Here is a 26,742-nt window from a genome sequence, read left to right on the forward strand (position 1 = left end):
ATGAAAAATAATTCCGAATAGTTGGTTTGCACCAAATAGTTGGTTTGAAATGAAAAAGAAGCTGCTTTTTTTAAAAAGCCCACTCTTACCTGATCTGCCTGCCTAACATTTATTTTTTAAGCCTAATTTTGAAAAATGTTTGGAACTGTTTGCTTGTCTTTCTATCCCTCACGCATCTCTATTTTATTTCCTACTTTGCTCATTTTGTCTGATGAAAAGCTTACATTAAGTTCTCTTTCTTACTGTAGGATGCTATCCAAAATGTCCAGACGATAAACCCTACTTTAATGAAGATGAGATGGACTGTGTCTCCCTTGATAAGTGTGGCTGCTTTGATGATAAAGAAAACTATTATAAACCAGGAGAAAAATTGCCTTCAGAAAAGAGCTGTCAATCATGGTAAGACTTGTGCTTAAAGTGCCAGACTTGTGAAGTTTATTTATTTAAGTTTACACAACTACCCATCTCATCAAAGGTGACTCTGGGTGATGCACAACAATGGATAAAGCAAGAAGTGTAAAAATAGCAAGTACAAATATATATAAAAAACATGGCAATAAATAATTCTAAATTCCCAAAATACAAGCAGAAGTAAAGGGAGGATTTTTTAAAAATGGCTTCCTTAACAGTAGAGTCACCTAGACAAATCTGTTTTGTGGCAACCCCAGGCCTAGTCACATGATCAAGTTCTGAGGCCCTCTCAGAACATCAAAAGGGGTGGGGCTAGTCTAATTTGGGAGGGGAACAATACTCATTAATGAAGTGCCACAGTAGAGAAGGCACATCTCCTGGGACTCACCAAGTGTAGATCCCTAGCTGATAGTATCTGCAGTATCCCATCTCTGCAAAATCTGATGGGTTGAGCTAATGTAAATGGCGAGAGACAGTCTTTCAGATAGCCTCATCCCGTGCCATGAAGGGCTTTAAAGGTTAAAACAGGCATCTTGAGTTGGACCTGGGAACAAACTGGCAACCAGAGCAGCTCACAGAATAGAGTTGCAGTGTGAGGTCTTTTGAAAGTACGCATAACTGCTCATACCATTGTATTCTCAACCAATTGAAGCTTCCAGATAAGTTAAAGGTCTGGCAGAGGCCTTACATGAAATAGCATTATGTTTCATAAAACAGGAGCAAGAATTAGCAGGCAACATTTTGAAATAGTCTTCTGAGGATCGATTTCTTGAAAAAATGCCATACAGTTAATAAATTTGACACTCGGCTATTTTGCTCCATTTAGACCAGGGGTCTCCAATCTTGGCAACTTTAAGACTTGTGGACTTCAACTCCCAGCTTTGCTGGCTGAGGGATTCTGGGAGTTGAGGTCCACAAGTCTTAGTTGCCAAGGTTGGATACCCCTGATTTAGACCACAGGATCGTCAGTACCCATTCTCTACCCCCAATTCTTGTGAGGAGAGACATTTTCTAAAAAATAATTAATAAAGCTTAATTTTATTAAAGGGACAAATATTTAAGGGACAAATATTTATAAATAAATAATTTTATTATTCCCTTAATTTTATTTAAGGGAAAAATAAGAATTCTACAAAGAAAATGGTCAATCTGTTTATAAATTCTGAATTTGCCAGGAAGCTTTTTTATTTTTCCAGAAATTTTATCAGGACGTTTCCACACAATGACTTGGATCTACTTGTAATAATGTGTTGGTTCCTGCATGATTCCATTCCAATTGTACATAAGTACATTTGTTTTAACCTGTTTTGCTTTTTAAAATGGTGAGCAGCCTTCTAACCTGCGCTCATTTGTTTCCGTACAGTTATTGTTCAATGGACAGTGAAGAGGACTGCAGATATGATGAAAATGGTAAGCAGACTGTGTTGATTTGATGTGGGTTGTGATTATTTGGATCAGCTATTGTGAGAATTGAAACAACTTTAATAACCAATTGATTTTTTTTCCTAAATGACAGAATGCTACTGTATCTATGAAGGAAAGATAAGCAAACCTGGCGAGATCATCTATAATACAACTGATGGCATTGGAGGGTGCATCACTGCAATTTGCAGTCAAAATGGCACAATTGAGAGGAATATCTTTCCATGTTCCACAACTCCTACCAGTATTCCCACTACTACTGTCTTTGTATTTACTAACACCACTTCACCAGCAAGTACTACTTCAGGTACAAATTCAAACAACTCTGTGGACTTATCTTTTTCTTTAGTAAATGAAATGAAATAAAATGATTGTTGGCCATATTATTATAAAAAGTTTAATACATGTTAGTGTGTATATGATAGGTTAATGTCCGTAATGTGCAAGCTTATGATGTCTGGGATAAAAGGATTCAGAAAATTCAGATATTTTCAGTTTTAAAACAAACTGATTCATTTAATCTTTAGTTTGATTTTAGTTGCAAAAGCAGTTTGATGAGAATAGAATAGAATAGAATAGAATAGAATAGAATAGAATAGAATAGAATAGAATAGAATAGAATTTTATTGGCCAAGTGTGATTGGACACACAAGGAATTTGTCTTGGTGCATACGCTCTCAGTGTACATAACAGAAAAGATACTTTCATCAAGGTACAACATTTACAACACTTAATGACAGTCATAAGGTACAAATTTAATATTTAATGATACAGCACTTAATGATAGTCATAGGGTACAAATAAGCAACCAGGAAGCAATCAATATCAATATAAATCATAAGAATACCAGCAACAAAGTTACAGTCATACAGTTATAAGTGGAAGGAGATGGGTGATGGGAACAGTGAGAAGATTAATAGTGCAGATTTAGTAAATAGTTTGACAGTGTTGAGGGAATTATTTGTTTAGCAGAGTGATGGCGTTCGGGGAAAAACTGTTCTTGTGTCTAGTTGTTCTGGTGTGCAATGCTCTAAAGCATTGTTTTGAGGGTAGGAGTTGAAACAGTTTATGTTCAGGATGTGAGGGATCTGTAAATATTTTCATTGCCCTCTTCTTGATTCATGCAGTATACAGGTCCTCAATGGAAGGCAGCAATTGGTAGCAATTTTTTTTTTTGCATGATGAGAATTTCTTAGGAAATTCCTGACAGAGGTTTAAGGGGAGACAAGGAGAGGGGGGGACTTTATTTATTTATTTATTTATTTATTTATTTATTTATTTATTTTGTCATGCATGTATTAGATAAGAGATACAAGTATAAACATGATTTGAATACATGAAATGAATACAAATAAAGGGAACATTAGGACAGAGACGGTAGGCATATTTGTGCACTTACGCACACCCCTTAAAGACCTCTTAGAAATGGGGTGAGGTCGAAAGTAGACAATCTAAGTTTAAAGTTTTGGGGGTTTGGGGAAGAAACCACAGAGTCAGGTTCTAAGTTGTCTAAGCCAAAAATTTCAATTCTGGTGGCATAAAGTATTTTGTTGTGAGCAGAGGAGTGGAGGACTCTTTTGTAAAATATCTCTGGACTTGTTCAATTGTATTAATGTCCAATATGCAGTGTGGGTTCCAGACAGATGAGCTGTATTCAAGAATTGGTCTAGCAAAAGTTTTGTATGCCTTAGTTAATAGTCCAATATTACTGGAGAAGAAGTTATGCAAGATTAGGTTAACAACTCTTAATGTGTTTTTGGCAATGCTGTTTCAGCGAGCTCTGGCACTTAGATCATTTGAGATGAGTATTCCAAGGTCTTTGACAGAGTGAGGGTCATCTACTAGGTCATAACCACCCAGCTTGTATTTTGTGTTCTGATTTTTTTTGCCAATGTGTAAGACAGAGCATTTGTTGGTTGAGATTTGGAGTTGCCAATTATTTGACCATTCTGGCACATAGTCAAGGTCTTTTTGTAGGGTAGCAGCATTGTTAGTGCTATTGAATAGTTTTATATCATCAGTGAAGATAACACAGTTGCTTATAATATGATCACAAAGGTCATTTATGTAAAGTATAAAGAGTGTGGGTCCTAAAACGCTACCTTGGGGAACACCACTGTTAACAGGTGCGAGTTTGATAAGATGTTCCTTATTTTGACTATTTGTTGCCTATTTGATTGGTTTAATAAAATATGAGCCCCTGAAGTTAGGAATAAAAATACTTAACATATGCTTAAACTTGTAAAATGGCCTTTTCAGCACACTATACCCTGTTTCCCCTAAAGTAAGTCATTCCCTGATAATAAGCCCAATCGAGTTTAGCATGTGCTAAAATAAGCCCTCCCCCCAAAAAAAATAAGCCCTCCCCAAAAATATTTAAATGCATATGCAGCTGGTCCCCACCATTTCCTTTGGCTAGAGTTAGGGAGACAGAGCTAGAAATAAGGTAAGACGGCAAGAGGAGCCCCATCTTGCTCCACGTGCCCCAAAATAATAAGACATCTCCGAAAATAAGGCCAAGCACTTATTTCGGGGTTCAAAAAATATAAGACAGGGTAGATATGAGGTGGAAAAGACTCTGTAAAGTGCTTACCAGTTTTGCTAATGAAAAAAGGTTGTTGTATGGAGAAGGGAGTTTAAGTTGTGGGTTTAATTTGCTACCCCACATTTCCACATTACAGCAACAGAGAAGGATATCATGGGAAAATAAACCATTTGGTATATTGCCATGGTATCATAGGAAACATTTTAACTATTGGGATTTCTGAATCACTAAATATAATAATAATAATGAAAAAGAATGTCCATTTTGTCTGAGACTAAGTTGAGATGACTTATTCTGCTGCTGATGAAGCAATACAATGCCACTCATGTTTTAAAATAAATGTTTTAATACTTACTTTAGATGTTAAAATAAATGTTTTAATTGCACTCCATGCATATTTGTCTCTTCAATATATTAAATATGTAAAAGTGCTTCTGCTTAGCAGGTGCTGTGGGTAATGTGTGATTAAAAATATCAATTAAGTTATCACAAAACCAAGGCATGCACTCTCACTTATTTCTTCTCAGCCACCATGCTAAAAAGTATTGCTCCTCATTGCCATTAGCAGCAGGAAATCAGTGATCTTGAGTAGAATGTCCTGGGAAGGAAGCCAATTAGACTTCCTGTAATTGTTTTCCATCAGAAAATCTTTGCTGAAAATCACTGTTTCCTCATGTGAGAGTCTAAAAGAGGGATTTTTCTCCCAAAGCCATCAAGAGGAAAAAGGAGGAAACTATATGTGTAACCACTGACCCTATTACCATATATGGTCTCGGACCTTAAAAAACTGTTCTGAGACACAGTTGTTTCAGGGTATCATTTGCATGCTCACAATTATTAGAAAATATTCATTGGAATCAGATGCAACATATTAATTTATCTTTCTAATATTTTTCCAGTGCCCATGACTACATCCGTCTGTGTTCAGGAAGTATGTCATTGGTCAGCGTGGTATGATGGGATGCAGCCTGGCTCGGGAAATAATGATGGAGATTTTGAAACTTTTGACAATCTAAGAGCTAAAGGCTACCAAGTCTGCAAAACTCCAAAAGCTGTTGAATGTAGAGCAGAGAAATTCCCCAATACTCCATTAACTACATTGGGCCAGAAAGTAGAATGCAGCAGGACAGTTGGATTAATTTGTAATAATATGGACCAGCATCCAGAAATCTGCCAAAATTATCAAATCAAAATTCTATGCTGTAGCTTTGTACCATGTGGCAATTATACTACAGCTTCCATACCTGAAACTACCACAGTAATTCAAACAACTACAGTACCAGCTACTATTTTGACAAGTACCACTGCTTTCACAAGTACAATTAAAGGAACCACTAAGATCTTAACAACAACCCCAGAAATCACTGTTTTACCTACTAGCACTACAATCCCGTCTACCATGGAAACTGGATCTCCAACAACAGAAATGATGAAGAAAACAACTTGCGCGCCTATCTGCAAATGGACAGAATGGTATGATGTGCATTTTCCTACATTGGATAATGAAGGCGATTTTGAAACATATGACATTATTAAAGCCACGGGAAAAGATATCTGTGAAAACCCAGAACATATAGAATGCAGAGCTGAGAAATTCCCTAATAAAACTATTGTTGAAATTGGCCAAAAGGTCCAGTGCAATGTATCCTTTGGATTTGTTTGCAGAAATAAAGATCAGATGGGAATGCTGCAAATATGCTATAACTATCAAATTAAAGTCTATTGCTGCAACAACGAATGCTTGACAACTCCTACAAAAACTTCAACAAGGGTCACAACACCTCAAACAACTTCTACAATCATTACTACAACTTCAGGAACAACAAATCCAAATATAACAACACCACAACATACATCTACCTCAGTTCAAGAGACAACTACAGTTACATTACCGCCTGCCACTACTAAATATAAAACCACGCTTCCTACAATTTCTACTACAAAATTTTCATTGACAACTACTGCTATGCAACCAAGTTCCACTACAGCTCCTCTAACTACAACATTTCTTCCAACAAAAGGTACACGATCAACAACATCTGAACAAACCAGAGTAACCACCACAATACCTCTTCCAACTACAACAAAGACACAAATACCTACAACAATTTTTACAACAAGCATAACAACACCAATCTCCAAAATAACTACTACATCACTGAAAACAACAAAAATACCTACATCAATATTAACAACAACAAAACAAGTAACTAAGACAACAGAAAAACAAATTTTTACACAATACCACACAACAAAGCTGCCATCTACAGCACCTCAGATTGTTGAAACAACATCCTTTCCAACAACTGCCACTTCGAGCACCAGCCATCCAGTTTCAATCACAACGCCCTTTAGAACACCAACACGGGAAGTGATAACCACAACCACACCACCCACCTCAACTGTGATAATTACCACCAGCAGTACCACCAAAGAAACAAGTCCCACCATCACGACGACAGTTATCCCTCCGACTAAAACCATAGTAACCCCAACTGCTTTGCCCACCACTACCCAGTTACCCACACCAAGAACAACTCTCACTACGACCACTCCACCAACGACCACATGTGCGCCTGTCACCTGCCAATGGTCAGAATGGTTTGATGTTGACTTTCCCACTTCTGGACCCGAAGGAGGAGACCTTGAAACTTACAGCAACATCCGAGCCGCGGGAGGGAGAATCTGTGAAAAGCCTATAAATATAAAATGTCAAGCTGTAAATCACACAGACCTAAGCATTGAACAACTCGGTCAAGTCGTTCAGTGTGATGTCACAGTTGGACTGATATGCTACAATAAAGACCAACCTGGAGAAACTAAGCAATGCATGAATTTCAGGATTAGTGTGCTTTGTTGCGAAGAAAACCCCGAATGCAAAACAACAACTTTGCCACCCACCTCAACCGTGATAACCACCACCAGCAGTACCACCAAAGAAACAAGTCCCACCATCACGACGACAGTCATCCCTCCCAAAACTCCCACAGTAAGCACAACTGCTATGCCTACCACTATCCAGTTACCCACACCAAGAACAACTCTCACTACGACCACTCCACCAACGACCACATGTGCGCCTGTCACCTGCCAATGGTCAGAATGGTTTGATGTTGACTTTCCCACTTCTGGACCCGAAGGAGGAGACCTTGAAACTTACAGCAACATCCGCGCCGCGGGAGGTAGAATCTGTGAAAAGCCTTTAAATATCAAATGTCAAGCTGTAAATCACACAGACCTAAGCATTGAACAACTCGGTCAAGTCGTTCAGTGTGATGTCACAGTTGGACTGATATGCTACAATAAAGACCAACCTGGAGAAACTAAGCAATGCATGAATTTCAGGATTAGTGTGCTTTGTTGCGAAGAAAACCCCGAATGCAAGACAACAACTTTGCCACCCACCTCAACCGTGATAACCACCACCAGCAGTACCACCAAAGAAACAAGTCCCACCATTAAGACGACAGTTATCCTTCCCAAAACTCCCACAGTAACCACAACTGCTTTGCCCACCACTACCCAGTTACCCACACCAAGAACAACTCTTACTACGACCATTCCACCAACGACCACATGTGCGCCTGTCACCTGCCAATGGTCAGAATGGTTTGATGTTGACTTTCCCACTTCTGGACCTGAAGGAGGAGACCTTGAAACTTACAGCAACATCCGAGCCGCGGGAGGGAGAATCTGTGAAAAGCCTATAAATATAAAATGTCAAGCTGTAAACCACCAAGACCTAAGCATTGAACAACTCGGTCAAGTCGTTCAGTGTGATGTCACAGTTGGACTGATATGCTACAATAAAGACCAACCTGGAGAAACTAAGCAATGCATGAATTTCAGGATTAGTGTGCTTTGTTGCGAAGAAAACCCCGAATGCAAGACAACAACTTTGCCACCCACCTCAACCGTGATAACCACCACCAGCAGTACCACCAAAGAAACAAGTCCCACCATTAAGACGACAGTTATCCTTCCCAAAACTCCCACAGTAAGCACAACTGCTTTGCCCACCACTACCCAGTTACCCACACCAAGAACAACTCTTACTACGACCATTCCACCAAGGACCACATGTGCGCCTGTCACCTGCCAATGGTCAGAATGGTTTGATGTTGACTTTCCCACTTCTGGACCTGAAGGAGGAGACCTTGAAACTTACAGCAACATCCGAGCCGCGGGAGGGAGAATCTGTGAAAAGCCTATAAATATAAAATGTCAAGCTGTAAATCACACAGATCTAAGCATTGAACAACTCGGTCAAGTCGTTCAGTGTGATGTCACAGTTGGACTGATATGCTACAATAAAGACCAACCTGGAGAAACTAAGCAATGCATGAATTTCAGGATTAGTGTGCTTTGTTGCGAAGAAAACCCCGAATGCAAGACAACAACTTTGCCACCCACCTCAACCGTGATAACCACCACCAGCAGTACCACCAAAGAAACAAGTCCCACCATTAAGACGACAGTTATCCTTCCCAAAACTCCCACAGTAACCACAACTGCTTTGCCCACCACTACCCAGTTACCCACACCAACAACTCTCACTACGACCACTCCACCAACGACCACATGTGCGCCTGTCACCTGCCAATGGTCAGAATGGTTTGATGTTGACTTTCCCACTTCTGGACCTGAAGGAGGAGACCTTGAAACTTACAGCAACATCCGAGCCGCGGGAGGGAGAATCTGTGAAAAGCCTATAAATATAAAATGTCAAGCTGTAAATCACACAGATCTAAGCATTGAACAACTCGGTCAAGTCGTTCAGTGTGATGTCACAGTTGGACTGATATGCTACAATAAAGACCAACCTGGAGAAACTAAGCAATGCATGAATTTCAGGATTAGTGTGCTTTGTTGCGAAGAAAACCCCGAATGCAAGACAACAACTTTGCCACCCACCTCAACCGTGATAACCACCACCAGCAGTACCACCAAAGAAACAAGTCCCACCATTAAGACGACAGTTATCCTTCCCAAAACTCCCACAGTAAGCACAACTGCTTTGCCCACCACTACCCAGTTACCCACACCAACAACTCTCACTACGACCACTCCACCAATGACCACATGTGCGCCTGTCACCTGCCAATGGTCAGAATGGTTTGATGTTGACTTTCCCACTTCTGGACCCGAAGGAGGAGACCTTGAAACTTACAGCAACATCCGAGCCGCGGGAGGGAGAATCTGTGAAAAGCCTATAAATATAAAATGTCAAGCTGTAAACCACCAAGACCTAAGCATTGAACAACTCGGTCAAGTCGTTCAGTGTGATGTCACAGTTGGACTGATATGCTACAATAAAGACCAACCTGGAAAAACTAAGCAATGCATGAATTTCAGGATTAGTGTGCTTTGTTGTGAAGAAAACCCCGAATGCAAGACAACAACTTTGCCACCCACCTCAACCGTAATAACCACCACCAGCAGTACCACTAAAGAAACAAGTCCCACCATCACGACGACAGTCATCCCTCCCAAAACTCCCACAGTAACCACAACTGCTTTGCCCACCACTACCCAGTTACCCACACCAAGAACAACTCTCACTACGACCACTCCACCAACGACCACATGTGCGCCTGTCACCTGCGAATGGTCAGAATGGTTCGATGTTGACTTTCCCACTTCTGGACCCGAAGGAGGAGACCTTGAAACTTACAGCAACATCCGAGCCGCGGGAGGGAGAATCTGTGAAAAGCCTTTAAATATAAAATGTCAAGCTGTAAACCACCCAGACCTAAGCATTGAACAACTCGGTCAAGTCGTTCAGTGTGATGTCACAGTTGGACTGATATGCTACAATAAAGACCAACCTGGAGAAACTAAGCAATGCATGAATTTCAGGATTAGTGTGCTTTGTTGCGAAGAAAACCCCGAATGCAAGACAACAACTTTGCCACCCACCTCAACCGTGATAACCACCACCAGCAGTACCACCAAAGAAACAAGTCCCACCATTAAGACGACAGTTATCCTTCCCAAAACTCCCACAGTAACCACAACTGCTTTGCCCACCACTACCCAGTTACCCACACCAACAACTCTCACTACGACCACTCCACCAACGACCACATGTGCGCCTGTCACCTGCCAATGGTCAGAATGGTTTGATGTTGACTTTCCCACTTCTGGACCCGAAGGAGGAGACCTTGAAACTTACAGCAACATCCGAGCCGCAGGAGGGAGAATCTGTGAAAAGCCTATAAATATAAAATGTCAAGCTGTAAACCACCAAGACCTAAGCATTGAACAACTCGGTCAAGTCGTTCAGTGTGATGTCACAGTTGGACTGATATGCTACAATAAAGACCAACCTGGAAAAACTAAGCAATGCATGAATTTCAGGATTAGTGTGCTTTGTTGTGAAGAAAACCCCGAATGCAAGACAACAACTTTGCCACCCACCTCAACCGTAATAACCACCACCAGCAGTACCACTAAAGAAACAAGTCCCACCATCACGACGACAGTCATCCCTCCCAAAACTCCCACAGTAACCACAACTGCTTTGCCCACCACTACCCAGTTACCCACACCAAGAACAACTCTCACTACGACCACTCCACCAACGACCACATGTGCGCCTGTCACCTGCGAATGGTCAGAATGGTTCGATGTTGACTTTCCCACTTCTGGACCCGAAGGAGGAGACCTTGAAACTTACAGCAACATCCGAGCCGCGGGAGGGAGAATCTGTGAAAAGCCTATAAATATAAAATGTCAAGCTGTAAACCACCAAGACCTAAGCATTGAACAACTCGGTCAAGTCGTTCAGTGTGATGTCACAGTTGGACTGATATGCTACAATAAAGACCAACCTGGAAAAACTAAGCAATGCATGAATTTCAGGATTAGTGTGCTTTGTTGTGAAGAAAACCCCGAATGCAAGACAACAACTTTGCCACCCACCTCAACCGTAATAACCACCACCAGCAGTACCACTAAAGAAACAAGTCCCACCATCACGACGACAGTCATCCCTCCCAAAACTCCCACAGTAACCACAACTGCTTTGCCCACCACTACCCAGTTACCCACACCAAGAACAACTCTCACTACGACCACTCCACCAACGACCACATGTGCGCCTGTCACCTGTGAATGGTCAGAATGGTTCGATGTTGACTTTCCCACTTCTGGACCCGAAGGAGGAGACCTTGAAACTTACAGCAACATCCGAGCCATGGGAGGGAGAATCTGTGAAAAGCCTATAAATATAAAATGTCAAGCTGTAAACCACCAAGACCTAAGCATTGAACAACTCGGTCAAGTCGTTCAGTGTAATGTCACAGTTGGACTGATATGCTACAATAAAGACCAACCTGGAAAAACTAAGCAATGCATGAATTTCAGGATTAGTGTGCTTTGTTGCGAAGAAAACCCCGAATGCAAGACAACAACTTTGCCACCCACCTCAACCGTGATAACCACCACCAGCAGTACCACCAAAGAAACAAGTCCCACCATTAAGACGACAGTTATCCTTCCCAAAACTCCCACAGTAAGCACAACTGCTTTGCCCACCACTACCCAGTTACCCACACCAACAACTCTCACTACGACCACTCCACCAACGACCACATGTGCGCCTGTCACCTGCCAATGGTCAGAATGGTTTGATGTTGACTTTCCCACTTCTGGACCCGAAGGAGGAGACCTTGAAACTTACAGCAACATCCGAGCCGCGGGAGGGAGAATCTGTGAAAAGCCTATAAATATAAAATGTCAAGCTGTAAACCACCAAGACCTAAGCATTGAACAACTCGGTCAAGTCGTTCAGTGTAATGTCACAGTTGGACTGATATGCTACAATAAAGACCAACCTGGAAAAACTAAGCAATGCATGAATTTCAGGATTAGTGTGCTTTGTTGCGAAGAAAACCCCGAATGCAAGACAACAACTTTGCCACCCACTTCAACCGTGATAACCACCACCAGCAGTACCACCAAAGAAACAAGTCCCACCATCACGACGACAGTCATCCCTCCCAAAACTCCCACAGTAACCACAACTGCTTTGCCCACCACTACCCAGTTACCCACACCAACAACTCTCACTACGACCACTCCACCAACGACCACATGTGCGCCTGTCACCTGCCAATGGTCAGAATGGTTTGATGTTGACTTTCCCACTTCTGGACCCGAAGGAGGAGACCTTGAAACTTACAGCAACATCCGAGCCGCGGGAGGGAGAATCTGTGAAAAGCCTATAAATATAAAATGTCAAGCTGTAAACCACCAAGACCTAAGCATTGAACAACTCGGTCAAGTCGTTCAGTGTGATGTCACAGTTGGACTGATATGCTACAATAAAGACCAACCTGGAGAAACTAAGCAATGCATGAATTTCAGGATTAGTGTGCTTTGTTGCGAAGAAAACCCCGAATGCAAGACAACAACTTTGCCACCCACCTCAACCGTAATAACCACCACCAGCAGTACCACTAAAGAAACAAGTCCCACCATCACGACGACAGTCATCCCTCCCAAAACTCCCACAGTAACCACAACTGCTTTGCCCACCACTACCCAGTTACCCACACCAAGAACAACTCTCACTACGACCACTCCACCAACGACCACATGTGCGCCTGTCACCTGCGAATGGTCAGAATGGTTCGATGTTGACTTTCCCACTTCTGGACCCGAAGGAGGAGACCTTGAAACTTACAGCAACATCCGAGCCGCAGGAGGGAGAATCTGTGAAAAGCCTATAAATATAAAATGTCAAGCTGTAAACCACCAAGACCTAAGCATTGAACAACTCGGTCAAGTCGTTCAGTGTGATGTCACAGTTGGACTGATATGCTACAATAAAGACCAACCTGGAAAAACTAAGCAATGCATGAATTTCAGGATTAGTGTGCTTTGTTGCGAAGAAAACCCCGAATGCAAGACAACAACTTTGCCACCCACTTCAACCGTGATAACCACCACCAGCAGTACCACCAAAGAAACAAGTCCCACCATCACGACGACAGTCATCCCTCCCAAAACTCCCACAGTAACCACAACTGCTTTGCCCACCACTACCCAGTTACCCACACCAAGAACAACTCTCACTACGACCACTCCACCAACGACCACATGTGTGCCTGTCACCTGCCAATGGTCAGAATGGTTTGATGTTGACTTTCCCACTTCTGGACCCGAAGGAGGAGACCTTGAAACTTACAGCAATATCCGAGCTGCAGGAGGGAGAATCTGTGAAAAGCCTATAAATATAAAATGTCAAGCTGTAAACCACCAAGACCTAAGCATTGAACAACTCGGTCAAGTCGTTCAGTGTGATGTCACAGTTGGACTGATATGCTACAATAAAGACCAACCTGGGGAAACTAAGCAATGCATGAATTTCAGGATTAGTGTGCTTTGTTGCGAAGAAAACCCCGAATGCAAGACAACAACTTTGCCACCCACCTCAACCGTGATAACCACCACCAGCAGTACCACCAAAGAAACAAGTCCCACCATCACGACGACAGTTATCCTTCCCAAAACTCCCGCAGTAAGCACAACTGCTTTGCCCACCACTACCCAGTTACCCACACCAAAAACAACTCTCACTACGACCACTCCACCAACGACCACATGTGCGCCTGTCACCTGCCAATGGTCAGAATGGTTCGATGTTGACTTTCCCACTTCTGGACCCGAAGGAGGAGACCTTGAAACTTACAGCAACATCCGAGCCGCGGGAGGGAGAATCTGTGAAAAGCCTTTAAATATAAAATGTCAAGCTGTAAACCACACAGACCTAAGCATTGAACAACTCGGTCAAGTCGTTCAGTGTGATGTCACAGTTGGACTGATATGCTACAATAAAGACCAACCTGGGGAAACTAAGCAATGCATGAATTTCAGGATTAGTGTGCTTTGTTGCGAAGAAAACCCCGAATGCAAGACAACAACTTTGCCACCCACCTCAACCGTGATAACCACCACCAGCAGTACCACCAAAGAAACAAGTCCCATCATCACGACAACAGTTATCCTTCCCAAAAGTCCCACAGCAAGCACAACTGCTTTGCCCACCACTACCCAGTTACCCACACCAAGAACAACTCTCACTACGACCACTCCACCAACGACCACATGTGCACCTGTCACCTGCGAATGGTCAGAATGGTTCGATGTTGACTTTCCCACTTCTGGACCCGAAGGAAGAGACCTTGAAACTTATAGCAACATCCGAGCCGCGGGAGGGAGAATCTGTGAAAAGCCTATAAATATAAAATGTCAAGCTGTAAACCACCAAGACCTAAGCATTGAACAACTCGGTCAAGTCGTTCAGTGTGATGTCACAGTTGGACTGATATGCTACAATAAAGACCAACCTGGAAAAACTAAGCAATGCATGAATTTCAGGATTAGTGTGCTTTGTTGTGAAGAAAACCCCGAATGCAAAACAACAACCTTACCACCCACCACCACTTCTAGTTCAACCCTCCCAGGTTCAACCAAAACACAGGAAGTGATAACCACAACCGTACCTCAACCCACCTCAAGTATTACATCTTCAACCATCACCATAGCTAGCAGCACAAGTCATTGCTTTTGCCAAATTGGGGAAAATATTTATATGCCTGGTAAGTGTTTATTTTAATAACTGTCAGCCCATTTTTTAATTTTTTTTTATTTATTTGCTTATTCGACTTTCTAGCCACCCTTCTTGGGCAATTGGTCTAGGTGGCTTACAATTCAAAAATGTTATTACGCTAAAAATACTAAAAACAATTTAATAAAATAATCACGGCATCCAAATTCAATGTACATAGTAACAATTAAATCATCATCATCATTTAATGACCCCATAATCCCATGTGGGGTGGAGTCTGGGCAACTAGACTAGTAGAGTGGTTTAATGGACAGATGCCCTTCCTGTCACCAATGTGGAGCTTTGTTCATTGTCCCCAGAGAGAGAAATATCTGCCTCTATGTTGATCGAACTCACAGCCTCATGACTGTGAGGTGAGAGCTCAACCTCTAGGCCACCGCACCACAGATAGTAGTAATTTAATGTCCTGTTAATAATACAGCAAGGAAACTGGGACTCTTGACCAATACTCTTTGGCTGACAGGATCTGCAGCATACCCATTCTGCATTTCTCCTTTTTGATTCATGTGGCAGACTTTTCTTTATCATTGTGTTTGTTATGTATGCACTTACTTGATAGCTTTCTCAAATCCTATTGAAATGTTGTTGTTTCCCCTCCTCCCAGGTGAAGTGATATACAAGCAAACCGACAGCGATGGCTGCCTTTATTTTGCCATTTGTGGTAGCACATGTTCCATTGAAAGATACAAAGGGCCATGTGTATCAACTACAACCAAACCCACCTCAACTCCTCCAATCGTCTCCACCACTCCTACTACCAGTACTGCTGGTACTACTCCACCACCAGGCTGTCCTGATGCTGTTCCACCTCGGGTGGTAAGGTTTTTTTATTTTATTTTTTTGTAATCTTTGATAATCATGTTCTCAGTATAACGTATTTTCCAGAGATATGTTGGGTGTTTTTAGCCAAGGAAGGAGAAGTTAACCTTTCTCTATTCAAAATGTGATTATTGGAGTTTTATATCGCACATGGCACTAACCCGATCTGGAATCCCAAAATCCCTCTTTTTCTTCATACATCTCCAGCCCTCAGTCCCAATGTGCTATAAAGGCAAGGAATTATGAGGAATTATATGAGACAAGCATGAACTGATTCAAATTACAATTTCTGAACAGAAAGCAAGTGACACCTCAATTTTTAAAAACTTGCTATTATCTAGAAGAGCGTCTGTTTGTTTATCCCATTTTAGAACCACCTATCTCCCTTGCAGTACAGCACTTTGCTGATACTAAGGAATCTTGTACAGCAAAATGTATTTTATTCAAATATAGTTGCTTGCAAAATATATGTTTCACGAAAATTACATGCAGAAAAGTTATTATTCAGATAAAGTATACATTCCAATACATAGTCTCCTGCTGTATATCGCTTTTAATCTCTATTAAACCTGTCCTAACTTTTAGACATCTTATTGGGTTTAGTTTCCAGAGCCTTCACTATCTGAATTCATTCAAATTTGTCATATCAAGTTTGAACTGAAGTGCCAAAACTGGACACAGTACCAAGTCCTGTTGTTTCATTGCGCAGGGCTAGCTTAAATGTAGTTTTAAATGGGGTTTTTATTCTTATTTTAGTTTTTATGCCATATATTGAATAAGTTTTTTATACTGTTCTTAATCTGTATTATATGCATTTTATTGGCTGTGAACTGCCCTGAGTCCTTCGGGAGAAGGGAGGTATACAAATCGAATAAATAAATAAATAAATAAGTAAGTAAGTAAGTAAGTAAGTAAGTAAGTAAGTAAGTAAGTAAGTAAGTAAGTGAGGTCTGAGTGAACAGTGAGGGCACAGTGAAAGTGAACAGCACAATAACTTTCCTTGAACTAGGACTGCTAGTTGTTTTCTGCTATATTACAACAGAAAAGCAAATGGCATGGTTCTCTAAAAAAACTATCCAGGGGCAAAGACTTGCTCTGAAGCCTTTATTCTCAAAACAAAGGACTAAGCAGCCTTGAAGGTCACCTTGATTTGATATGCAATGCCTTATTCTGAGGAAAGAGCCAGTCTGAGAGGATGAGGGTATTAAGGAGTGACATCATCTGGGCAATATTGCTAACCAACCATTTTATTTGGTGCTATAAAAACTAGTATAAGTCAAGAAACAAAGGAAATTTATGCTTGATATACAGATAGTTTTGCAATTAAGTACTTTCTTACTGACCACTTATTCAAAGGCCATTCAGAGGAGCAGTGAAAAGGAGACTTATGAGTCATGACTGATCCTCAAAGGGCCAATGATTACAGTCATATGATTGGAATGTGGATACTTGGAAACTGGCACAGAGATGGGGTTCAATTAAGCTTGTATATTATATATCTTATTTTAAAAACCATTTCGATGTGGTGTTTACAGGCATCAAGCTAGAAACTGGGAGATTATGAATTGTGAAACTGGGAGATTGTAATCCTGCCTTAAACTAATAAAGCCACCTGGTGACTGGCCCAGCTCACTCTCTTCTCCCCCTCCCTCCCTCCCCCTCTCCCCACTAGAAAGGAGACAGGGCAAAACACTTCAAGACTGACTTGGCACAATACACAGAATTGTATTTTACAGGCAATAACTTTTAATTAGTATTTATTACTTAATTAAAACAAATCCTGGCACTAGTTTCCCCTTATCTGGGGTGATGGTGGTGGGGTGCAGGGAATTTATGCTTACTTAGGGAAAAAGAGATCTCCAAGACTGACCTTAGATAGAACGTTGACAATGTAGGGTAGATGGGCATCATATGGGATTTTTAATCTATTTTTTTCCCCTCCTGTCTACCCTTCCTTTTGGTATGGGATCATCTTAAAACCAGGTTTGTCCTCCTTTGGGGTTTATTTTTCTGGGTGAGCTTGGTTCCTACTTCATGTTTACCAACCTGATCAGAAAATAGGAATGTTTTAAAAGATCTGGACTTTGGATGTTGAGGTAAAACTTCAGAAATGTCAAATTCCAGACATTCCACTTAAGAACAGACCGGTTATGCAACTCAGAGAACTACAAATAATGCTTTGAACTGATGCAGAATTGAAGTTCAATGGGAAGTAGGGTGTTATAAATAAACCTCCTACATCATGTCAAGTTATGTATATCTGGTAGTTACTTAAACAGAATGTCATCAGGTGGGCAAATATTTTTCCAAGAAGTGTCTCCTCTCTAACAAGCTTGTTTAAAGAAAGGAAAGGGAGGTTCATGACATCAAGATTTGTCTGAACTAAGTTATAATATATAGGGACCAAAAGTCAAATCTCAGTTAGACAAAGCAAAAATGTTCTCTTCCCTCCTTACAACTCATGAATCATAATTTAACATATGAAATATATGAATACACACAGAGAGCTTTGTTGGGTCAAACTGTGAACAATTTTTTTTTCTATTCCCAGGAGGGTGAGACATGGATAGAAAATTGCACCAAAGCAACTTGTTTAGGAAACAACAACATTGTGATAGGTAAAGTGGAGTGCCCACCGGTACAGAAGATTGTTTGTGAAAATGGCTACCCACCAGTAAAGGTTCTCTCAAAGGATGGATGTTGTTATCACTATGAATGTGAATGTAAGTTCAAATATTATTTCTGAATGGTTTTGTGGTAATAATGAAGTGTGATCAGCTTTTGATAATATATGAGTTATTTTGTTGATATTAATCTCGAGGTACAGTATTTTTTAAGGTCCTAACTGTCACCTGTTTTTTTTTCCTTTTTATTTATCAGGTATTTGTAGTGGCTGGGGTGATCCTCACTTTGTCACATTTGATGGAGTCTACTACACTTTCTTGGACAATTGCACTTATGTATTGGTGCAGCAAATTATACCAAAATATAATAACTTTAAAATCCTTCTTGATAATTACAACTGTGACATAGAAGACCAACTTTCCTGTTCCCAGTCTATTATTATACACTACAAATCTTCAGTCATTGCGTTAACTCACCAACACGTTAATGGGATAGTAGTTAACAAGGTAAAATTTGAAAGTGAGATCCGGTGCCATTCAATCCAGAACAATAACCTCCACTCACCCCTCAAACTTTTTTAATTCTCTGGAACAAATCTGGGACATGTGTCAGATATCGCAGTGGGGTGAAAACTTCTATGAAAATGAAAATCTTCCCACATAAGGCCACAATTAGCCCCATGTAAAATGTTTCAGGACTATGCAACCCTAGTCTTGCTTATTCAGAAATAATATTTCTAAATAAGGAAGTGTGGTACAGGTAGTGCTCAACTTACAACAGTTCTTTTAGTGACTCTTCAAAATTACAATAGCACTGAAAAAAAGTGACTTATGACAGTTTTTCAGTTACGACCTTTGCAGTATGCTCACAATCATGTGATCAAAATTCAGATGCTTGGCAACTGGTTCATATTTATGACTGTTGCTGTGTCCCAAGGTCATGTGATCACCATTTGCAATCTTCTGACAAGCAAAGTCAATGAGGAAGCCAAATTCACTTAACAACCGGGTTACAAATTTATCAACTGCAATGATTCACTTAACAATTGAAGTAAGAAAGATTATAAAATGGAGCAAAACTCACTTAACAAATGGCTCACTTTACAAGAGAAATTTTGAGCTTAATTGTGGTCGTAAGTCGAGGACTACCTATATTCTCATGTACTGGAGCCTAGAAGATAGTGAGATTTGTTTAAGCTTTTAGCCATCAATTAATGAAGTTAAAGGTATAGTATGTTTAGCTAACGATCTGAGCAGAAAGGGAAGGGGTAGAAAAGCTACTTTTCATCTGTAGTGGAGATCACTATAAATTGAAACCAATTTAGAGAACAGTGGAGAACATTGAAAAATCTAATACGTTTACTTTTGTGAATCATGAAAGAAGATATACTAGTAGTAGCTGTAGTAGTAGTGATGATAGTAGTAGTGGTGGTGATAGGAAGAGGAGGAGGAGGAGGAGGCGGCACCCCAGCATTTCAGGCTTTATGTAATGGCTGAGACCAGCGGTGAAATTACCACTTACCTTCGCTATCGGTTCTGGAATGGAAGTGTGCGCCTCTTCTGTGCATGCGCAGATGGTAAAAAACTGGGACGTAATGACGTAATGACCTCCCACCGCTGGCGCTACTAGTTCAGCGAGCCGGATAGAACCAGGGGGATTTCACTGCTGGCTGAGACACACTAAATTTTAAACATCCACAGATGGATTCATCTTAAGTCTAAATAACAATCTCAAAAACACAGCATGGAGGTAAAAGAAAGAATTGATATTTCTTAAATGGGATGTCTAATTATTGGTTTTATTAAGAAATATAGCCATGTAAAGTTATTTTTTTCATAAAAGAGCGCAAAGCATTCTTATACATAATAATGATGGTATATTATAAAAATATGAGGATTATGTACTATTTACTTGGTTTGGTTTGCTTAGAGATGCAAAGATACAAATAATTAAGGCCAATCAAAGTCTTAAAACAGGTTCAGGTTCACAGTGATCCCTAGGGGAAAACAATAGACTCTCTTTTGGTTACTATCTGAAGCACCTCTTGTATAAATCAAAAGTGTGACTAGATCCATGAGGCCTTTCCTAGCAGGTGTATTCTTATATCCTTGGAAAGCCACCTCAGAAGAGGGAACCAGCCTCCCTAAGATTTTCCAAGGTTACATGCATACTAAGGTCAAGCAATTTTATTTTGCTAGAAAATAAAATACATATTTCTTAATTAATAATTGGAGTAAGCAAATCTATCCAAAATGTATAGATAATTATTTTAACATGCAGGTGCATTGTTTTTTTGCAGTATGGGTAATCAATTTTTTTTCTGATACAAAATTGCTCTCTGATGCAAAATGATTCTTCTATGCAGATCTATTTCAATGGGAAACTCATCAAGACAAGTTTCCAGAAAGATGGCATTTATATCCACACACTTGGTATTAATATGGTGGTTGAAATTTTTGAAATCGAAACTACTGTCACCTATAGTGGTATAATCTTCTTAGTAAAGCTTCCATTCAGCAAGTTTTACAACAACACTGAAGGACAATGTGGTAAGTAAAACGGTTTAATCCCATCGAAGCTTTTGTTATTCCATGAAATATTTAAAAACTCTTAATGCATTTGAAGTACTTGAAACAACACTTTATATATTTGCTCTTAGAAATATGCTTGTTTCTCTAGTTAAACTATTGACTCTCTTGTCAAAATGTCACTTATTTTTCATTTCAGCCTGGATATTAGAACTTCTAATTATACTGATGTAAATAAAAATGGGAAAATATATCTGAAAAGAAATATTTTTTTCCCAGGAGTATTCAGTAAAACAGTCTAGAAGCTTTAGAAACAGTTCTAAAGGGTGTCACAGTTAAGGAGACAAAACCTGCCTTCTTCTTTAACATGTGATGAAGAGTGCAGTTATCTTCCTATTTTCTCTCCAGAACCTGTTTTCCCCGCTTTTCTGTCAGCTCTTGCAAACAACTGCAGAACACCTTCCCCTTGCTACTAAGTATACTGTGTATAATCTGGGAATTGAAGTCCACAAGTCTTAAAATTGCCAAGGTTGGAAACCGCTGCTGTAGTATTTCAAAGTTTTGGTACCATCATTTTTTAAGTAGTGGTCTGTTGGCAGAAGAACGTGGATGCTGTTTATTGAAAAAGGGAAACTCAAGCCAGAGAGTGTTCCAACAGCATTGTGAAACTGAATAGAGAGCTAAAAAAAGATTGGATTCACGTTATCTGCTTTACCCAAGGGATAGATGGAGTTTTGAAAAAGTAATCCCTCTCACTCAGTGGTGGAATTCAATTTTTTTTACTATCAGTTCTGTGGGCGTGGCTTAGTGGGCGTGGCATGGCATGGCTTGGTGGGCATGGTTTGGACATGGGAGGGGAAGGATACTGCAAAATCTCCATTCCCACCCCACTCTGGGGCCAGCCAGAGGTGGTATTTGCCAGTTCTGAACTACTCAAAATTTCTGCTACTGGTTCTCCAGAACCTGTCAGAACCTGCTGAATAGCACCTCTGCTCTCACCCCAATGGGTGTTATGTGCCTTCCTCAATATTAGGTCTGCTACTAGAGGCCTTGGAGTTTGACGGTACTGCACAGTATCTTAGCTGTTCTTAGCACTGCCCTCTTCTGAACAAAGAATTCTGATGTCATTCCTGGGATCTGTTGGAGCCACTCTCCAAGCTTAGGCGTCACAGCCCCAAGTGCTCCACCTACCATCATTGGGACCAATTTGGCCTTTCCTTTCCTCATCCTCTTTAGTTCCTCCTTCAGGTGCTGATACTTCTCTAGGTTCTCATACTCCTTCCTGAAATTGTTGTGACTTGGCACCACTACATCTATTACCAATGTTGTCTTTTGGTCTACTATCATGATGTCTAATTAATTGGCCAGTCCTCTTGTCTGGATCTGAAAGTCCCACAGGATCTTATGTGTATAAGATCTAATAACAGAAGGCTGTTATTCTCTTCAGCCTTCTGTGGAATCTTCCATCTGAACTTGACAACTTATACACTACGCAGATGTTCCTGTACACAGTGCCAGCTACTTGTTTGTGCCATTCAGTATATGCTGCTTGCATTGTACACCCTGCCCCTATGAGTAGGGCTGAGGTCTCTCTGCATAGTCCGTACTTCAGGTCCTGCCTAGTGAGGTAGATCCCTGCTTCTATATACCTGGTGTCTGTCCCAAAGGTGCTTTTTAAGAGGCAATTGGTCTTCAGCTCAAGAAGCTTCTTGGATGAGAAGTGAAATGTCTTAAAGAAAAAAACCAGAAAGTTCATCTGCCTCTTGAAAATGCACCTTTGGGACAACCATAACCTGGATGACTGAGAATCTCCATAGATATGCTTAATGCCTTAGTGCCTGTTCTTGTGCTGCTATGTTAACTACCACAGTGCTGTCTTTTAGGCCAGCTCTTTCCATCACTGGTTGGATTTCTCAATGTCTGCCACTTCAGCTATCTTTTGATGGTACATCCCATGCAGGGTGTTGCTTGCCATGGCACTTCCTCTGCTTGATCTTTCTTTCATATCTTCTGCTGCCTGAGTCACTAAACTATGTGGCCATTCTGATACTTTTGTCAGCTTAAGCTGTTGTCTGCTTAATCGGCCTGAGATCACAAATATTTTGTCCTCTACATATGTTTTCATTTTATTTTCCCCAGGTACTTGCACTAACAATATAAAAGATGAATGTCGCTTACCAAATGGTGAAGTAACAGATTGCCCCCACATGGCCAGCCATTGGAAAGTGCCTGATCCTAAAAAGGATTACTGCTTTGGACCAACACCATCTGTGCCAACTGAAATTACACCTTCATCTGAAATATGTCACGCAGCTCCTCTCTGTTCCCTTATTTTGAATGAGTAAGATAGGAATTATTTTATATTTATTTTTGCCATCCAGTGAATATAGATACTACTAAAATTCTTGTTTCATTATCTTTATCCTAGCAGAACAACAGTTTTTGAACAAGGTACCTCAAATGTGGTAACTTACAGAAGGCATACAAATTCCTGGACTCATGACTCCCGAGAGAATGAAATTGTGAAAATTGTGGCTGATTCAGTGCTGCTGGGTTGCTGCTGCAGTCACATGATCTTCATTTTCAACATTCTATGACAGTTTCCCAGCCAGTCCTGCAATCCTCTCTCCTTCCCTCTCCCACTCAGCAGTAATCTTTTATCTCCCTATTGGGAGAGGAGGGGAAAGGACATTTCCAATGTTCCCTGCCACATTCCCACAAGGAAACTCAATGATAAAACTGGTGGAAAGTCGAAAGTTGCCTTGGTTCGCACCTATTTTTTGCCCACTGTTGGTCATTTTGTCCCAAGCTGGATTTTCTGGTTTTTCTTTGAAGACGTTTTGCCTCTCATCCAAGAAGCTTCTCCAGCTCTGACTGGATGGTGGGGAATGGAAGGATTTATGCTCCTTGCAAATAGCTGGACATTTGCATTCTTTTAGCTGGTCGTTAAGATTACCTAGAGGTTTATCTGTGTCATCACAGATTGATGTGGAGCCTTCTTGGAACTGTTGAAAGGACTGTGTTGTAGAAACAGTACAACAGTTCCAAGAAGGCTCCACACCAATTTGTACCACTCAGGTGACCCTGATGACACAGATAAACCTCCAGGTGACTTAACGACCCACTAAAAGAATGCAAATGTCCAGCTGTCTGCAAGGAGTATGAATCATTCCATTCCACACCATTCAGTCAGAGCTGAAGAAGCTTCTTGGATGAGAGGAAGCTTCTTGGACGAGAAGCGAAATGTCTTCAAAGAAAAACCAGAAAGTACAGTTGCCTCTTGAAAAAAAACTTCCTTTGGGACAGCCATGACCTGGATGACTGAGAATCTCCATAGGCATGTTGGTCATTTTTTAACTCTGTTTAGATGAGGAAATATTTCTGAGACTATGACCAAACAGGATATGGGTTGTCTAGTATAATCATATTGGTGGATTAAACAAGGTTGGGGTTTGGGTTTTGGTTTTTTTGGGTTGTTGTTTTTTTGCCAAGTAACATAAATTCCATTATCCTCCTTACCTATCCAGTACTTTGCACATCTTCAAATCTGCTACAAAGATTTAGGAATCTTCCAGTAGATTTTGAAGGCTTGTTGGAAGCTTCAATTGCAGAAACAAATCCTGATTCTAAGCAGAAAGTTTTCACTCAAAGAATGCTGTTTATGGATTCTGACCAATATACTCTGATGAAAAGAAAATTCTCTGTCTCCCAAGTAAATGCATTATCTTAGTTTATCAACTCTGAGTATGATACAATAGAAAATTCTACCAAAATTTAGATCTCTGCAGTAATAAGTCTTGTTTGATGGGCCATACAGTGGAGCAGCCTTTCTCAACTAGAGTTGCATGAGAGAAATTCTACAAAACATTTTGTGTGTGTGTGAATACGTACAAAGCTAGCTTTAGATATAATTTTATGCAGAGTGCCCCTGACGCCTGAAAATTATTTCAAGAGTTCATCCAGAGTAGAAGATTTGAGAAAGGCTACAATAGAGTATAAAGTTGCTAGTCTATACAAGCTGTTTGGTGAACAAGCATAGATAAGATTAGATTTCACAAGAGCAGAGTTCTATAATGGGCAGTTGGCTCACATGCTAAACATTCTCACATTTCACTTAGCAAGCTTGGCATGGAAATGCAGGCATAACCTATCCAGCTATGCCACTTTATATCCATATATCAAACCCACAAGCAGAAAACTAGGATAACACAGCCTGATATCTAACCAGAAAAATCTATTTTCTAAGGATATTGTAGAGAGTTTTTTAGATACTTTAGCTAGAATTCCTCAAGTCATTCACTAGGATCCAATTTGGATGCAACCGTTAGTGGAACGAAGTTCATTACAAGAATCTAGAAGATGTTCAAAATCCAAAAGAACATGTAAACTGTTTATGACAATATGTAAATAAGAAAAGACAATGTGTTTTGTTTCCTGTCAGTTTGGGATAAAGATGGGAGCAAAGAAGGAGGAAGAGAAGGAAGTTATAATAGGGATAAGCAGGAAGTGGGCTGAATGGCACTTCTAAGAGTATATATCTTCCACTGGGAAACTCAAACCAGCAACAAAGAGAACAAGGGGCAAGTTCTTTGCTGCCTCTCTTTACATTTAATGCCTCCAATGATAAATAATGTACAAAAAGACAATCCTTCTCAAAAGGTTCCACAATTATAACACCTCCATGGTTGCTGATTAAAAAGCGTGTTCAAAAATGTGATATGAGTTATAACCAAAGTATAGTAAAATGTTCTTTAAATCCTTTCCATTCTGTTGGTTTAACGTACATTCGTAGAATCACTGAAAGTTCACAGAATGCCAGGAAACTGTCCTTTTATAATAAATAGATTTTGGAAAGATTACCTGGAAAACGTCATAGTCTAACCCTTGTGAAAGGTTCTTTGGTACCAGAAATTCCACGTTCCCTTTCATTTTTCATTTAGAATAGTTCTGTGATTTAAAAGAAGCTTCAATTAAATGAGTAAACCACTTTGTACTTATTCAGAGATAGTCATTTTATAAGTACTTCTTGTATGTTTGCAGCATCTTCTCTGAGTGCCATGAGATCATACCTCCGGATCCCTACTTCCGAGGCTGCATCTTTGATGCTTGCCATATGAAAAATATCTCCATGCAATGTTCAGGATTAGAAATATATGCTTCTCTCTGTGCCTCTAAAGGTGTTTGTATCGATTGGCGAGGGAAGACCAATGATGAATGCCGTAAGTTCTAGGATATCAAGGCATCTTATTATGTTTTCTTATTATCTGATAATTCCTTCCTTCCTTCCCTCCTTATTTTGAGGTTTTTAAATATATCTTCAGTGAGAATTTGGTGTGGCAGTCAAAAAAGTGATACCAAGAGAAAGAGGGGTACTAGAAAGAAGTTCTGATTTATTTAGCAATTAAACATTTTCTTAATAAACACAAGAATATTGAGCCACCATTCTTCCAGATAGACAATGTATTGCATTAAAAACTGTGACATGAAAGAAATACGTCCAGCTTAAGGCACATTTATGCAAAAAGTTGGTATGTATGTTTGTGTCTATGTGAACAAAGCCAAAATTATGTGAAAAATAACAGATGCGTATGGCTGGAATCCTTGTTATTTCTGTTTATTTAATTCAAGTAATAATATTTAAAAGTTTATAATCATATAATTCTATTTTTATTAATTATGAATTATAATTATATAATCAATTAATTGATTACACTGTCCATCTCATCTAAATGACTCTAGTCTAGGCAGCTTATAGC

General features: G+C 40.2%; 1 protein-coding gene across 1 annotated transcript in view; it reads left to right on the top strand.

Annotated features, from left to right (window-relative positions):
* Positions 1–26,742, top strand: part of MUC5AC (mucin 5AC, oligomeric mucus/gel-forming) — an 81,609-nt gene that overhangs the window by 39,282 nt on the left and 15,585 nt on the right. The window contains exons 28-38 of the mRNA XM_058160442.1: positions 249–399; positions 1,775–1,821; positions 1,928–2,128; positions 5,278–6,801; positions 6,865–14,985; positions 15,619–15,830; positions 18,385–18,556; positions 18,714–18,964; positions 20,824–21,007; positions 23,126–23,327; positions 26,027–26,205. Coding sequence (XP_058016425.1) covers positions 249–399; positions 1,775–1,821; positions 1,928–2,128; positions 5,278–6,801; positions 6,865–14,985; positions 15,619–15,830; positions 18,385–18,556; positions 18,714–18,964; positions 20,824–21,007; positions 23,126–23,327; positions 26,027–26,205 — 11,244 coding nt within the window. The remainder of the gene's footprint in view (positions 1–248; positions 400–1,774; positions 1,822–1,927; positions 2,129–5,277; positions 6,802–6,864; positions 14,986–15,618; positions 15,831–18,384; positions 18,557–18,713; positions 18,965–20,823; positions 21,008–23,125; positions 23,328–26,026; positions 26,206–26,742) is intronic.

Source organism: Ahaetulla prasina, chromosome 1 (assembly GCF_028640845.1).
Source record: "Ahaetulla prasina isolate Xishuangbanna chromosome 1, ASM2864084v1, whole genome shotgun sequence".
NCBI lineage: Eukaryota > Metazoa > Chordata > Lepidosauria > Squamata > Colubridae > Ahaetulla > Ahaetulla prasina.